At 45.6% G+C, this 12,847-nt stretch overlaps 1 protein-coding gene across 1 annotated transcript in view; it reads right to left on the reverse strand.

Moving 5' to 3' along the window:
* LOC144150163 (superkiller complex protein 2-like) overlaps positions 1-12,847 on the reverse strand; it is a 65,096-nt gene that overhangs the window by 32,099 nt on the left and 20,150 nt on the right. The window contains exons 8-11 of the mRNA XM_077682004.1: positions 9,542-9,687; positions 7,063-7,209; positions 2,716-2,800; positions 1,128-1,234 (exon numbers count right to left, since the gene is read on the reverse strand). Of these exons, the coding sequence (XP_077538130.1) occupies positions 1,128-1,234; positions 2,716-2,800; positions 7,063-7,209; positions 9,542-9,687 (485 nt within the window). The remainder of the gene's footprint in view (positions 1-1,127; positions 1,235-2,715; positions 2,801-7,062; positions 7,210-9,541; positions 9,688-12,847) is intronic.

A 12,847-nucleotide genomic window follows, 5' to 3' on the forward strand; every position in this document is an offset into this window, starting at 1 on the left:
GAGTCCACAACTCTATATCCAATAAAGAGAGTGTGAAGTTGGGTTGTTGGTGATGCATTCTTGTAGACCAAGCGGAAGAGTAGACGCATCATCCACAAGAATTGTCAAAGGCCTTTGAAACGCGTTCACACTCTCAGCCACAATATCTCCATGCTGTGCTTACAAAATGAATTAGTTACGAGAAGAACTTGCCTTTTAAAGAGCATGATCTTAATAATCTTTCACTTTTTTTTTCTATTGCTCAATCTACAATGACAAGGTAACTTTGTTGTGCTTTTTACACTGGCTGTGCTAAAAAAAAAGCCTACGGAAGCCATACTGCCCGTTCTATTTTAAGTGTGTTTTGCCTGTTTTTGTAGGTTACACTCAATCTTATAACTCACAATGGTGTTTTTTGGGCCAGTTTAACTTTAAAATTAAATTTCGTGTCAAGTTACGAGAATGAACCTGGGCTGGAGTGGCGACACAAAAACGAGGCAACTGAACGCGGAATCTTTCAACTACCTCGGAGAACTGTTTGGCAGATCAGTGGAACTCCTTCGCGATCAAATAACATTTGCAATGTCAAAGGCCATTTGACCCGAGTGTCCTTTCAAACTCCCGTGTAGCAGGGGTATTACAGCTGCTCCCATAGTGCAATGTCCGAATCCCTCTGTTCGCCCCCCAAATTTTTTATTTCATCTTTCCATCGGGTGATCTGTCTTTCCCTACTCCTAGTCCCATCTCTTAGCGACCCAGTTACCAGAATGGTTCAGCATTTCTCAGCTCTCCGCAAAACTGCATTGTAAGCTGTCAAATCTCAAGTCAGCACAAGAAGAAAAAAATGCTCCACGAACTGTCCCTGATTCTAGCTGGCCCAAAACTGTGAGTAAACAACAGCTAGAAAGAATGCCAGAACACCTTCCTACTGATCAAGTGGTGCATAAACCTGAACCTGTTTCAGAGTTTCATTTTCGGCTTCAGGACTTGCGCACTAGCAAACGGTGACAACAAACAACAGCAAGGTACGAAAAACCTGAGTCCTGGTCCTCAGTATCTTGTTCTTCCTTTGTTCAGTACCTTGTGCTCTTCAGGCATTAAAAGCAATAATGTACCGGTCGTAGAGATGGAACACCACCAGTACGCACCCTATCCAGTCCGCCAGGCGCAGTGCATGTGGGACCGTAGCGCTGAGCAGGACAAATCCAACGTGGCGTGGGAGCATGATCAACACTTCCTCCCACACGACTCCTCGCTGTGGAAGAAGAAACGTGCCATTGTTCAGTTCGAAGCCACGCATGCCTCGATAACATCAGCTGACGAAGCACTAACTTGTAAATGTGAGGTTAATTAACTAAAGCCACTCAGTGGGCAGAGAAAACAAAACAGAAAAGATGCTGTTTTCCAGCAATAAAAAACAAACAAACCAGAGACTGCACGCAAATGCCAAGCAGCATGATAGGCTACATAGATAAGCAACAACGGCATTCCGATTACAACAGATTAATTTTGTTGGTTTGTTTGGTCCCCATGTGTTTTAGGTGGAATCCACTCCGCTCATAACGGACCCTGCTATAGCAGACTATCGGCTACAAACGACTAAATTTCAGGCAAAAATTGTTTCAGCTGAATGTTTATAGCGGACTTTCACGGGGCCGGCACTCGATATGCTTTTTCTTTGCTTATTTTGCTGAGGAAACTACTATAGCTGTAGTAATGTTGGCATAGAGCCAGTGGCCATTCTCTCTTTCTTCCTTTCTTCTTTTTTTTTTTTTTTTTTTTTTTTGTGCGACCAGCAGCTGGGTAGCCAATTTCACTGTCTTATATGCTAAGCATTATCAACGCTGTCAAACATGGCAAAAAACAGGCCGGCATCACCAGAAGTATGCGCTTGTCTAAGCAGACGGTCCGCTCGACCGTCAAGAACAAGGGCGCTGCCGAAAAATGCGCCTCCAGTGAGATTAAACGCCAAGTGGCACACCCGGAGGTCGAGTCTGCCCTCGTCACAGTTTTTTACGTAATGAACAACTCAGGTTTAGTGAAGTTCAGCATGTATTATTCCCACGCATGCATCGTTCCTGTTACGTTTGATGAAATGAAAAAGGTCAGAAATGCGTCTAGCCGGGGGTGGTTCCCATCCAATCTGTGCAATCTGTCGCTGGCCGTGCGGAGCTCAACTGGTCAAACTTTAGATTTCACAGCTCTTCTTCATCAGATTATTTCTAATCAGCTGTTTTATTGACCAGACTAAGATCATTAAAAATACGGAAGGTGCCTCGGGGAAACATCAGGCAGCAATACGAATTGTTTCACGAACGGTTGGGGGTAAACCTGCCTCGCTACAAAGGGTTTCAAAAGAGCCTGCTAAATTGTCCCGGGAATGACTGATATTCGTAATTGCTCCTGGTTAGTGTTGCTTTATTTGTTTAGCTTAGCGTGCATACCTCCGCGCACGACCGCATGTGCTAGGCTTTTCTAAGTGCCGGTGCTAAGCTTCGAGCACAGCGTTAGGCGATTCTTTTCCCCTATGCGAATGCTGTGCAGAGATGCTGCAGGCGTGTAGAAAGAACAAATTCTCTGTAGCATGTATACGCAATACTGGTCAATACCAACCCTGTTTAGATACTGCATACTTCAGATACAGCGGACGTTTTTTTCCGGATTAAGAGAGTACGATGTAACAGGCATAGCATAGATGTAGCAACTCTGGAAGAAGTAAGACACACAGAAACTCACTTCGGGGTCATTGATGTAGTGGCATTCATCAAATATGACCCATCTGAGATTCTCCAGAACATCCGACTGGCCATACAGCATATTTCTGCAAAAAGGCACCGAAATGAACAAAGGTCAGGGTGGCGAAAGGGGGTGACAGGTTCAACAGATTTTAATTGTTAGCCAAGAGAATGGGCTAGCGTGTCATTCGGGTCACTTCATTCACATCTTTCTAGTATAAGGGGGCACATGGGTCTTTGAAGAAAAACTTTATTTTTGCAGTTATGATGACAAAAATTGGGGGAAATATGTAGTTTTTCATTCTGACTGTAGATGTATAATTTGTTTTTTTGTGTAAAGCAACTATACTCAAATTTGTTCAAATTTTTATATTTGATTTGTATGACAGCTTTTTTGAAAAGGCTGCTGGAGGGGTGCAGCTGAACAAGGTACCAGTGAACTGCACAAATCAACTGCTTTGTTACCACGCCTGTTCAAATCGATCACCGTTGATCGATACATCATATTGCCGATTTCGACACGTTTTTGTAGTTTCTCGTACACCTAATATGTACCCCAGTGGTTAGTCTAGGCACTGCACTTTTAGAATCAGTTTAAATTTTCCCACTCCGGCGACATTGAGATTTTTGGTGACGTTTTTTGTCAGCTTAGGTGCATGTGTTTTCGTGAAAGGGGGCGTGGCTGCTGCACTTGAGGAAAAAGCATGCCACTCGTGGTTATGCTGCGTTAGTGTCAATTTTGTTTTATCAAGAGGCTCCTATCAAGTCAAATACCAAAATTATGTTGTCAGCATTGTGATCTGACAGCATTGAGAGGTGATGATTACCAGAAAATGACACTAGCTATTAGTAGCTAGTGATCTTTGGTTCGGAGAAGGGGTAGCTTTATTCTGCCGAAGCTTAATTCTGAAGGTCCCTCGCATGTCTAACAAGTGGACCTGGCACTTTCAGTCAGTTTCCAGCTGTTTCAGTATCGTCCTTGTGTTGCAAAATTCCTATTTGGCACTACTACGCAGTTACCCAACTCAAGCCGATTTCCCAAGGCGCCTCCCGTCGCCCGCTACTATTCCCTGAAAAATGCACACCGCCCATAATTCCACTTCACTCACGCCTTACTCCTCGGATAACAGCTTCAGCTTCAGCTTAAACACAACAACCAGTAGCCAGATATCAGTTCAGACGAGGAGAGCAGTTCAGACAAGGAGGGCGCTCCCAAGCGGCCTTGAACACCGCCAGCTGTACACCGGCCAGTTTAGTTTCCGTACGAGGGAATTTCCGGAGGTCTAGTGTCGCTTCTTAGTAGAACTGTCTATTCTGACAAAGTCTCCAAGAGGCTTGATATTATTTCTTTTCGAATATGTTAGGTGGCACTGCAATGTAGTAGGCTCATAGTGCTGAACTCTCTTCATAACATGACAGCTGCTCAGTGAAAGTTTGCTGGGCACAATTCTAGTGCAGTGCACCTTATTCCCGCAAGCAGGGCTACCATAGTGAGTCAGAAGATGATCATAAACTGCAAATGAAAGTTCTGAGAGATAAGTGACGATCAGAACGTCAACAAGCATCCACCACCGAGTTTGGTTTTCAACTCCAAGTGGATTTCTTCCCATTGTTTGCTTGCCTTGAATCTTGTGCTGGCCGTAACTGTTGACAAAGGGTTATTGTATCCTGTGGGGACTAATTGGTGTCTTTAATAATGTGAAACCCCAAGATTTCTTCAAGAGAACCACCCCAAATTGCGAAATTTTAAATTGAGGTTGGGCTTCACCACAAGGCACGGGCACCACGCGGGGTAGCATTTTCTTTGATAACTAACAAATTGTTCCGAGCAATTCAATTTTAATCCAGGATGGGTTTCCGAAATGTTTAACTGCTAAATGCATATCCTAAACTTTTTCTACTACTGGGGGTTTGTTATACACAACTTCCTTTCCTTTATTTTCTTCGATGCCTGGATAAAAATTTTGAATTTGATATTTTTTTGCAATCATTATTTATGAAAAAATTATTAAAACTGGTGTCATTGGAAAGGACGTTGAATCATCTCCAATATGTGCCTCACCTACAAATGTCCAGCACAGAAAAAATGTTTTATTAGACCCCTAAAAATCGGTCATTTTCCCACGGTAACGAAAGAGTTAAAGGTGTTGTGCCACCAAATTTTAACTATGTAAAAAGCCTGCTGTAAGCTTCCTCTGCATGCAATGACCCTCAACACGAAGTGCTGGGTACAGCAAGCGCTTAATATATATTTGAATTCGCTTCTAAAAATTACCTAAATGCTCTTCTCGAAATCGGGACCCATCGCTAGCGCCACTAACCATGACGTCAGTGAATTGCCAGCATAACGAAGTTTGTGACGTCATACATTGTTAGCGACCCGAGTGACGTTAACGTGAACTCCAGTTACCACAGTTTGTTTGGTCGCTTGGTCGTATCAGACACACTATGCCAAGTATGCCGACACGACGGCGACGCCGACGCGACGCCGACGAGTCGAACTATCGGCCAACTGCCGAATTGCCAGACCGCGTTGTCACACTACGCCGACGGCGACACAAACACGTCGGCCGATGGAAAGCCGCCGTAGTGTGACTGACTCGCCGACCGAAGACGCCAACGAAACCGGTCGCCTGACTGGTCACCCGACGCGTCGTCGGGAATCAACCGAGAAGCGAAAACTGCGCCCCGACAACATTCGTGCCGCAATGAACGCGGCTCTATTTTGTTAGTTTCTGGAGTGTAATAAACTCAGTAAGTTCCATGAAGCCCATACAACTCAACACTAGTGCTAATGCGATCCGTATTTTGGCGTTCGACGCTTCGGCCGTGCTCTTCGGCGACGCTGCTACCCCGGAATGCGTGTGCGATCGGCTCGTCTGTAGAAAATATAAAGTCAGTTTCGTGCAGAAGAAGAGTTACGTAGGGTAATTTGGGTAATAAGAGATCAGTATCGGCAAAGGTTTTTGACGTAAAACGTAAAACCAAAGTACGGCAAGCACTATCCCTTCAGTGCAAAATCGCAGTCCCAGCCGGGCACACTTATTTTTGCGAGCGCTTTCGCAAAAGAGCAGAGTTGATGGCGATAAGCTGTTGCGGGGGCTTCGCGGAACCTTGCTGCGCAAGCGCAATTTAAGAAATTTGAGTTTACAAGTCAGGAATTCTGTAGACTAGCTAGTAAACACCGACGTACGGCTCCAAGGATGGGTCTCCACCTAGTACACCGGCTATATCGCAGTGCGAAACGGTTCGTTCGGTGGCTCAGTGGGCTCGCGCGTTGCGCCTGCCCAGTCAACGTTGCTGGTTCGATTCGCGGCGGGGGCAACTTTTTTTTTTTTTTTTTTTTTTTTTGAGCGGTCTTTTTTAGCATTTTTATTGTTTGCATATCCATGGTTTTCATTTGTCTGCATCCGAGGATGCAGACAAAGAATCTGTGTCGGAGCTGTCGCGGCTTGACGTGACGAGTCGGCGTGTTTACTTATGTACACTTATGTCTGCTCCCCCACATACGTGAAGCACGTATGTGGGGGAGCAGACGCCGCAGTAAAGTCGCAACGTACCGCAGCGCCGCATGGTAGACACACGTGGCAGAGCGCCCTCGCAACACTGTGACGTCACAGCTTGAATCGGCGCCCAGAAACCGAAACCGAATCCTGTTCACATGAATCGTGCGATAATAATTTTTTTACTCAGAATATGTGCATGTGAGAGCATGTATCATGCTTTCTAACGAAATATAAAACGTTTGCAACAAAGAATGCACAAGCAACAAATTTGGTGGCACAACACCTTTAAGGAGAGCAGCAAGACTAATGTTACCATTCTATCTGGTCTGTAGCAAAATTTACGACCATTTAGAATTTAGGCTTGAAAGGTGGGAACCAAAAAAATTGGTATTGCCTTCCAGGCCCAAACTTCAAACGGTCGTAAATTTTGCTACAGAGCAGATAGAATGATAACATTAGTCTCATTGCCTTCCTTGATCTGTGCACAGTTCACTGGAACCTTGCTCAGCTGCATCACTCTAGCAGTTTTTTTAAAAAAGCTGACAGAAAATCAAATATAAAAATCTGAATAAACCTGAATATAGTCGCTTCATACACAAACAAATTGCATATCTACAATCAGGATGAGAAACTACATATGAGCCCCCTTTTAATCGTCATAACCATAAGAATAAAGTTTTTTAGTTTCGGACCCGTGTGCCCTGAAAAATCATGCACGCAGCACTTCTAGTAAAACTTACTCCTAAAAAAAAAAAAGAAGAAGAAGAAGAAGAAGAAGAAGAAGAAGAAAACCAGTACTGTCACGTAGAATGATGGATGCATGGGAGAGGGTGGGTAAATACCTGAGGATCTCGGTGGTCATGATGACGCATTGTGCCTTCTGGTTGATCTGGACGTCACCAGTAACGATGCCCACATCTCCAAAGATCTCCTTGAAGTCGCGGTACTTCTCGTTGGACAGCGCTTTCACGGGAGACGTGTAGATGGCCCTGGGCACAATTAAGGAACACTCGGCATGAGGCATGGCAGAAACGAGAGAGAGGGGGAGAGAGAGAGAGAGGGAGACGCAACACAGCGCTCGTGTGCATCTATATCTCTTCCTTTCTGTCCATGTTCCAGCTGTGCTGTCGTCCGCTAATTATGTTCAACCAACAAGCCGAAATAGCCATGGAAGGAAGGGCTTTCTTGTGCAAAAATTTGGCGAAGCATACAATCCACTCAATACTATGTGTACCACTTATAACAGTACATCAAAGGCACCAATGTTTGCTTGCACAAATGCTCAGAAATATTCATTTTTCCCTCAAAGAGAATTTGACAGAAGGACGAGTCTACCGGTCGCTACATTTACTTCTGATAATTTGCATGCGTAAATTGATCAGTTTTTTTTTATGCAGTACTTTCCCCTTTCTTGCATTTTATGCTTCAGGGACTTAATTACTCTAGAATTGCACTTCGCCGATATAAAGCGTAGTTATTTCTACCACTCTTGCTTGGGCTGTTTCTGGACTGTAGGATTGCATAAACAAGAAATAATGAACACAAAAAATACATTAAACACAACCAAAATAATTGTGTAAACGAAAAATAATGAATGAAATAATTGTACAATAAGAAAACCAATTTATTATCAACCTATGTGTTAGTACTGTAGAAGAATGAAGAATGAACTGTGTGTCCCGATCTTCCTGTGACCAAAAGAACTAGCCGATACAATTTAAGACCTCTGTGTGTCTACCAATAACATTCCTTCTCTCAGGTTTAGTCCCCGAAGTCCGCAACTTCTTTTTCAAACCTCCATTCAGAGCATGACCTCACATATGCAATCTGCTGGGTTGTCACAGTTTTTGGTGTCGGCAAGTGCCCAGGCACTCTTGCTACGCAAACCTGCGAGTTGACCACTGCTGGCAGGAAGACCGCGAGTGCGGGAAAGTAATAAAAGACGGCTAAAGCACGCCAGATAGGAAAGATTGAAGCAAGGGATGAAAAAGGGCAACTAGGGAACACATTGGGCCATCTAGGGGCACGTTTGAACATACATCCACGTGCGTTGACGCTCGGTCTAAGCCATGGAGGAACGAAAAGCTCAGGAGACGCCCTGACATCACCTCTGCTGAAGCAGCAAACACCATTTTAGGTGGCCTCTGTTTTTTTTTTGCCCATACTTTGCATGCGCTTGCCACCTCCTCTGCTTTTCACCCGCTCCACTGCCTGCACCTGTCGACCCCTGGATATCGGCTGGGCTGTGCCATGAGGCCCCGGTGGGCCAGCCTTTTGCTGCCATTAATACAATGCTTTTGCCAGTGACCTCTTTGGAGCATAAAAAAGCAGCATGACTTCTCCTCCACACTTCTTGAAATGCACCAATGGAAGGCAAGGCCTAATTTTTTTTCCTCCTTTGTCCAAGCAAACTGAGCCAGTGGGTCTTGTGGTGTGCGAGTCTACTTCTGGCATCTGTTTTTTTTTTTTTTTTTCCAATTGTTTGTTTCACTTGAAACTCGTTTCTTTTTATCCCGTGCAAAATATTTTTCTGACACTGCACATTGTGCACAAAATTATGGGCGACTTTGTTCCCTTCAGGTCTGTTTTAGCTTGTTTTTTTTTTTACCTTTATACATTAGCGCGGTTTTATTCATTCTGAGTTGGCTTTGGTTAAACCATTTTTCGTAGGTTGTATGGTTTTTGTCTTCTTTCGGTCAGTTTCAATACCTAGTGGCGCAGGCTGAGGCATGTTATTTTTATTTCTTTTTCACTTCGCCTCAAAATATCCTTGTCTCTTCGCTAGCTACAAAAAGTGTTCCTTCATCTTTTTCGCAATCAGGGTTGTTTTGCCCATTGTGGGTTGGTTTTGCACATCATATATATCACTTAGGATGCTTTTCATCTGCTTAAGGTGGGTATCTGCTGTCAAATGTGCCCCTAGACTGCTCTACATCCCAGGAGGGATAAGATGAAGAGGTACAGTGGTGTGAAAGCTACGGAACAGGCCACAGTGTGGCAACTTCAAGACTACAACTGCCACAAAAGTTTCAGCGAAGGTCTCAGAATGCCGCCTAACATGCTGCTTGATTCATCCTTTGTTGGAAGTAAAGGAACACTTTCAGCTCCAAATTTAACAGACTACCTTTCACATCTCTTGTACAGCACTTGCGTAGCAAATGAAAGTCTCAAATGACTAGGGTATTTTCAGAAAGCTCCTTTGCTACGCCAGTGCAGATAAGACAACAATCAGTTACAATTACTGAACTTTTCGGCTTCTTATATACCACAAGGAGTGGACTGCACTGCTGTTATGACCACTCTGACACCAGCGATACCAACCTTCCCATCTGCTGTCGGGCGTGGGCGATAGCGTATTCGGCGACCACCGTCTTGCCTGCCGAGGTGTGTGCGGACACAAACACCGAGTCCCCGGCTTCGATGTGGATGATGGCCTTCTTCTGGAAGGTGTCCAGCTCAAAGGGCCACTGGAACATGCAAGGAGGGACAGAGCGCAGTCTAGTTAATCGTCCTGCTTAAGCACAATGAATCTCCCATCCCGATCTCTCACTAGCAACAGGGATCCCGCAAAACAGGCATATTCGAGTGGCACAGTCGGGATTTAGACAGTCTGTCCTACTGCCCCCCTCCCCTTCCCCCCTTCCTCTCTCCCATTCATTTTCGTGCGACCACATATAACACAATATCATGTTCATTTGGCAAAACTGGTGAACAATATACTTGGGTACAACTTGAGAATGGCAACAGCTCAAGTGGTGTATCGCTCCACCAAAGCGACGTTCCCGAGTGTCATCAGGAGTGCGCGTTTTGTTTGTTGTCGCTGCATTAGTTTCGAAGCAAATTAAGCCCTAAAAATCATGAAAACAACACGTTTCCCATCCTTGTAACGTGGTGTCCACTCAGGCAATCGCAGTCAACACTCTCTAGATAAGAAAGCCAGCGTTGTACTGGCACAGTCCCCGGTTTTCAAATCTAGTGACGCCCACGGGGAATATCTCATTTTTTCTTTACCCATAATGTTCCTCTATCTTCCCACATCTGGAAAGCCGGCAATCTTGCCTCTCTTCACACTCCCGTGGCCGAATTCTACAGAACAACAGCTGTCACTTAAAAATGACGCGGCATTGGCACATAAACGCACGTATTCCTCAGTTTTGGAGACCAGTGGAGCAGCAGGAGGCTCTACGAGCCCCAAAACACGTCCCCCCAATTTGCGCGTGGAACCAAAAAGAAGATGCGCGAAATTACAGTCCACTTTTGACACTGGCAAGACAATACATGCTATTCTCTCGCCTTTATTACTGACACGAAATGCCCTTTGCAGAAACCCAACACTTGACATTCCTGCGAACGCGGGGGGAATCTGCGGGGCCAGTCTCTCTTCTCCTTATTGAAAATGAAGTTTATGGGCAGGGCAGGGCACAGACGTGATGCCACGGAACGCAGGATCATGTCGCAGCACAGAGACGCTATATTTAACAGTGTTTATACATTGCTTCACGACTATGCGGTGTGTCCAATACCCCTGCTACACGGGCACTTTCAATCCGGATTGCAGTGAAGCGCGACTGACTTTCCGAGCGAGGTCGATGCATCGCCGCTGCTAACTGCTTGTTTCAATCCCGATTGAGAAGTTGCACCCGTTGCATTCACGTACACGAGATGGCGCCAAAAATATATTTTGCGGTTGGCGCCTGGTAACTTTGTGTGGTCACAGGTATTTGCAACCATATAAATGCTGTTCCACGCTTATTTGAGACAAGTATTTGGTGCAATTGGTGGCGTTAGTTGAAGTTGTCGCCTTCTGTGCCACTACTCAGCGGGAACGAGAGAACCACTGCTTTCGTCCGACTGCACTTGGAAACCTCAATCGCGTGCTTGGAGAACCAGGATTGAGTTTGAGTAAGATCAGGCTCTATCGCAATTGAAGCTGGCCGTGTAGCAGTGCTCAATCTCAATTGAGTTCGATATGTATCGACTCAATTGCAATTGAAAGTGCCTGCGTGAGACGGGAAAAAAGCTGTCAGAAGAGCAGAGCAGTGATTCTCCATAATGGGCTGTGGCACCGTTACCCACTCACTCTTGCCACCCATCACGTTCTTCGCCGTCCTGTCTCATTCCTCTCTTGATGAATTCAACGGAGACTTGTCCAACACATTTAAAATTTCCCGCCTTCGCAGCGCTCGCGCGCCCCCTGCCTGAAACTGCACCAGCGGGAGTTCTGTACTTTTTGTGCTTGCTTTTCCTCCCACACATGCCGGCGTTGCACTGCCACTTTTTTTTTGCTTACTACGGTAAAGACCAACCCAACGAGCGTTCCTAACTAAATGAACACGGGCGCTGCCGGTTAATTACGTATACTTTGTTTCAAATGTACCTGCAGTTTTGTTTGCGCTAAACAACGGGCACATGTATGACACGCGCAAGCGGTTCACGAGTTTTGAATGCTTATGACTATATAAACAACTTGGCTTTTGAACCCTCTGAGGGACGCCGCTACGACGGGATGCCGCTACGACGGTACGCCGTGGAGCACTACTTTGGTCCAGCAAGCGAGCTACAACGACAAAACGAGCGCCTAAAGTGCTCTGCACTTAAAACCCTTTGAGGGTCATGGCCGTACATGTACGGCATTGCTTGTATCTTTAAAAAGCGCGCCTTTTTTGCCAACTTCTCTTGCTTGGCACATGCTGCCACACTTCGAAAATGCGTCAAATTTTTTTGTTGCGCTGAAAGCTCTTCTTATTTTTTTATGATTTACTTCAGCAGCGCGCCGGTTATCATTTGCGCATCCGCTAACGAGGGACCACGCTGGGTATCGCCCACCTGGCTCCCGGGTGCCTCTCGCTTCATACGCCTACCACAGACCAAGGTCGCCTGCGAAACTGATGAGGCTCTTTTCTCCCTTTTAGATGCGACGCTCAGAACATCTCTTGTTGGCGGTCCTATCCTTCCTGCGTGCGTCCGTTGCTGTTGTCTGCAGCCACTCTCCCCCTCTCCTCTCCGATAGCGAACACTCTCTCGCGAGGGGCATTGGATTGGATTCGATTGGATTGGCTTGGCTTGGCTTGGATTTGGATTTGATTAAAGTTGATTGTGTTGCATCATAGCCACAGCACTCTCTCTGTCCGCGGTCTGCTCTCCTTCGGGCGCGCTGCGCATATAACCGGTGTGCCGCTCTCCGGCGGCCTTTCGGTCGACGGTTGAGGGTTCCCGCGAGAGGAGGTGGGCGTAATTTTTTTTTTGTATTTCATGAGCAATGCGCCGTCTATCGCTCCTGCATTGGGCCGCATGTGCCTGCGCGCACACAGCAGCTGGTTTCGGTATCATCCTCCGGGCGCTTCCTGCTTTTTGCGCCCGCGAAACTCATGTCTATCTGATTTTGATTCCCTCAAAAGGTGCCGGCTTGTTACTCTCTCGTTTTTATTTAGAATTTTTCTTCGGTTACTCATGAATAAACCGCATATATGTAACAACATAAACGATTTTTTTGTCACCTTATGGTCACCCTAAAAAAATTACTATAATTTTTTCTCGAAATACATTCATCCGAAAAATTTAAATCAGCAATAACAAAAATCGACCCTGGGGGGTCGCACTTGGCGAAAAAATTCGACCCTCAAAGGA

Source organism: Haemaphysalis longicornis, unplaced genomic scaffold (assembly GCF_048455015.1).
Source record: "Haemaphysalis longicornis isolate Haplotype H1 unplaced genomic scaffold, Haemaphysalis longicornis Haplotype H1 scaffold_8, whole genome shotgun sequence".
NCBI classification, from domain to species: Eukaryota; Metazoa; Arthropoda; class Arachnida; order Ixodida; family Ixodidae; genus Haemaphysalis; species Haemaphysalis longicornis.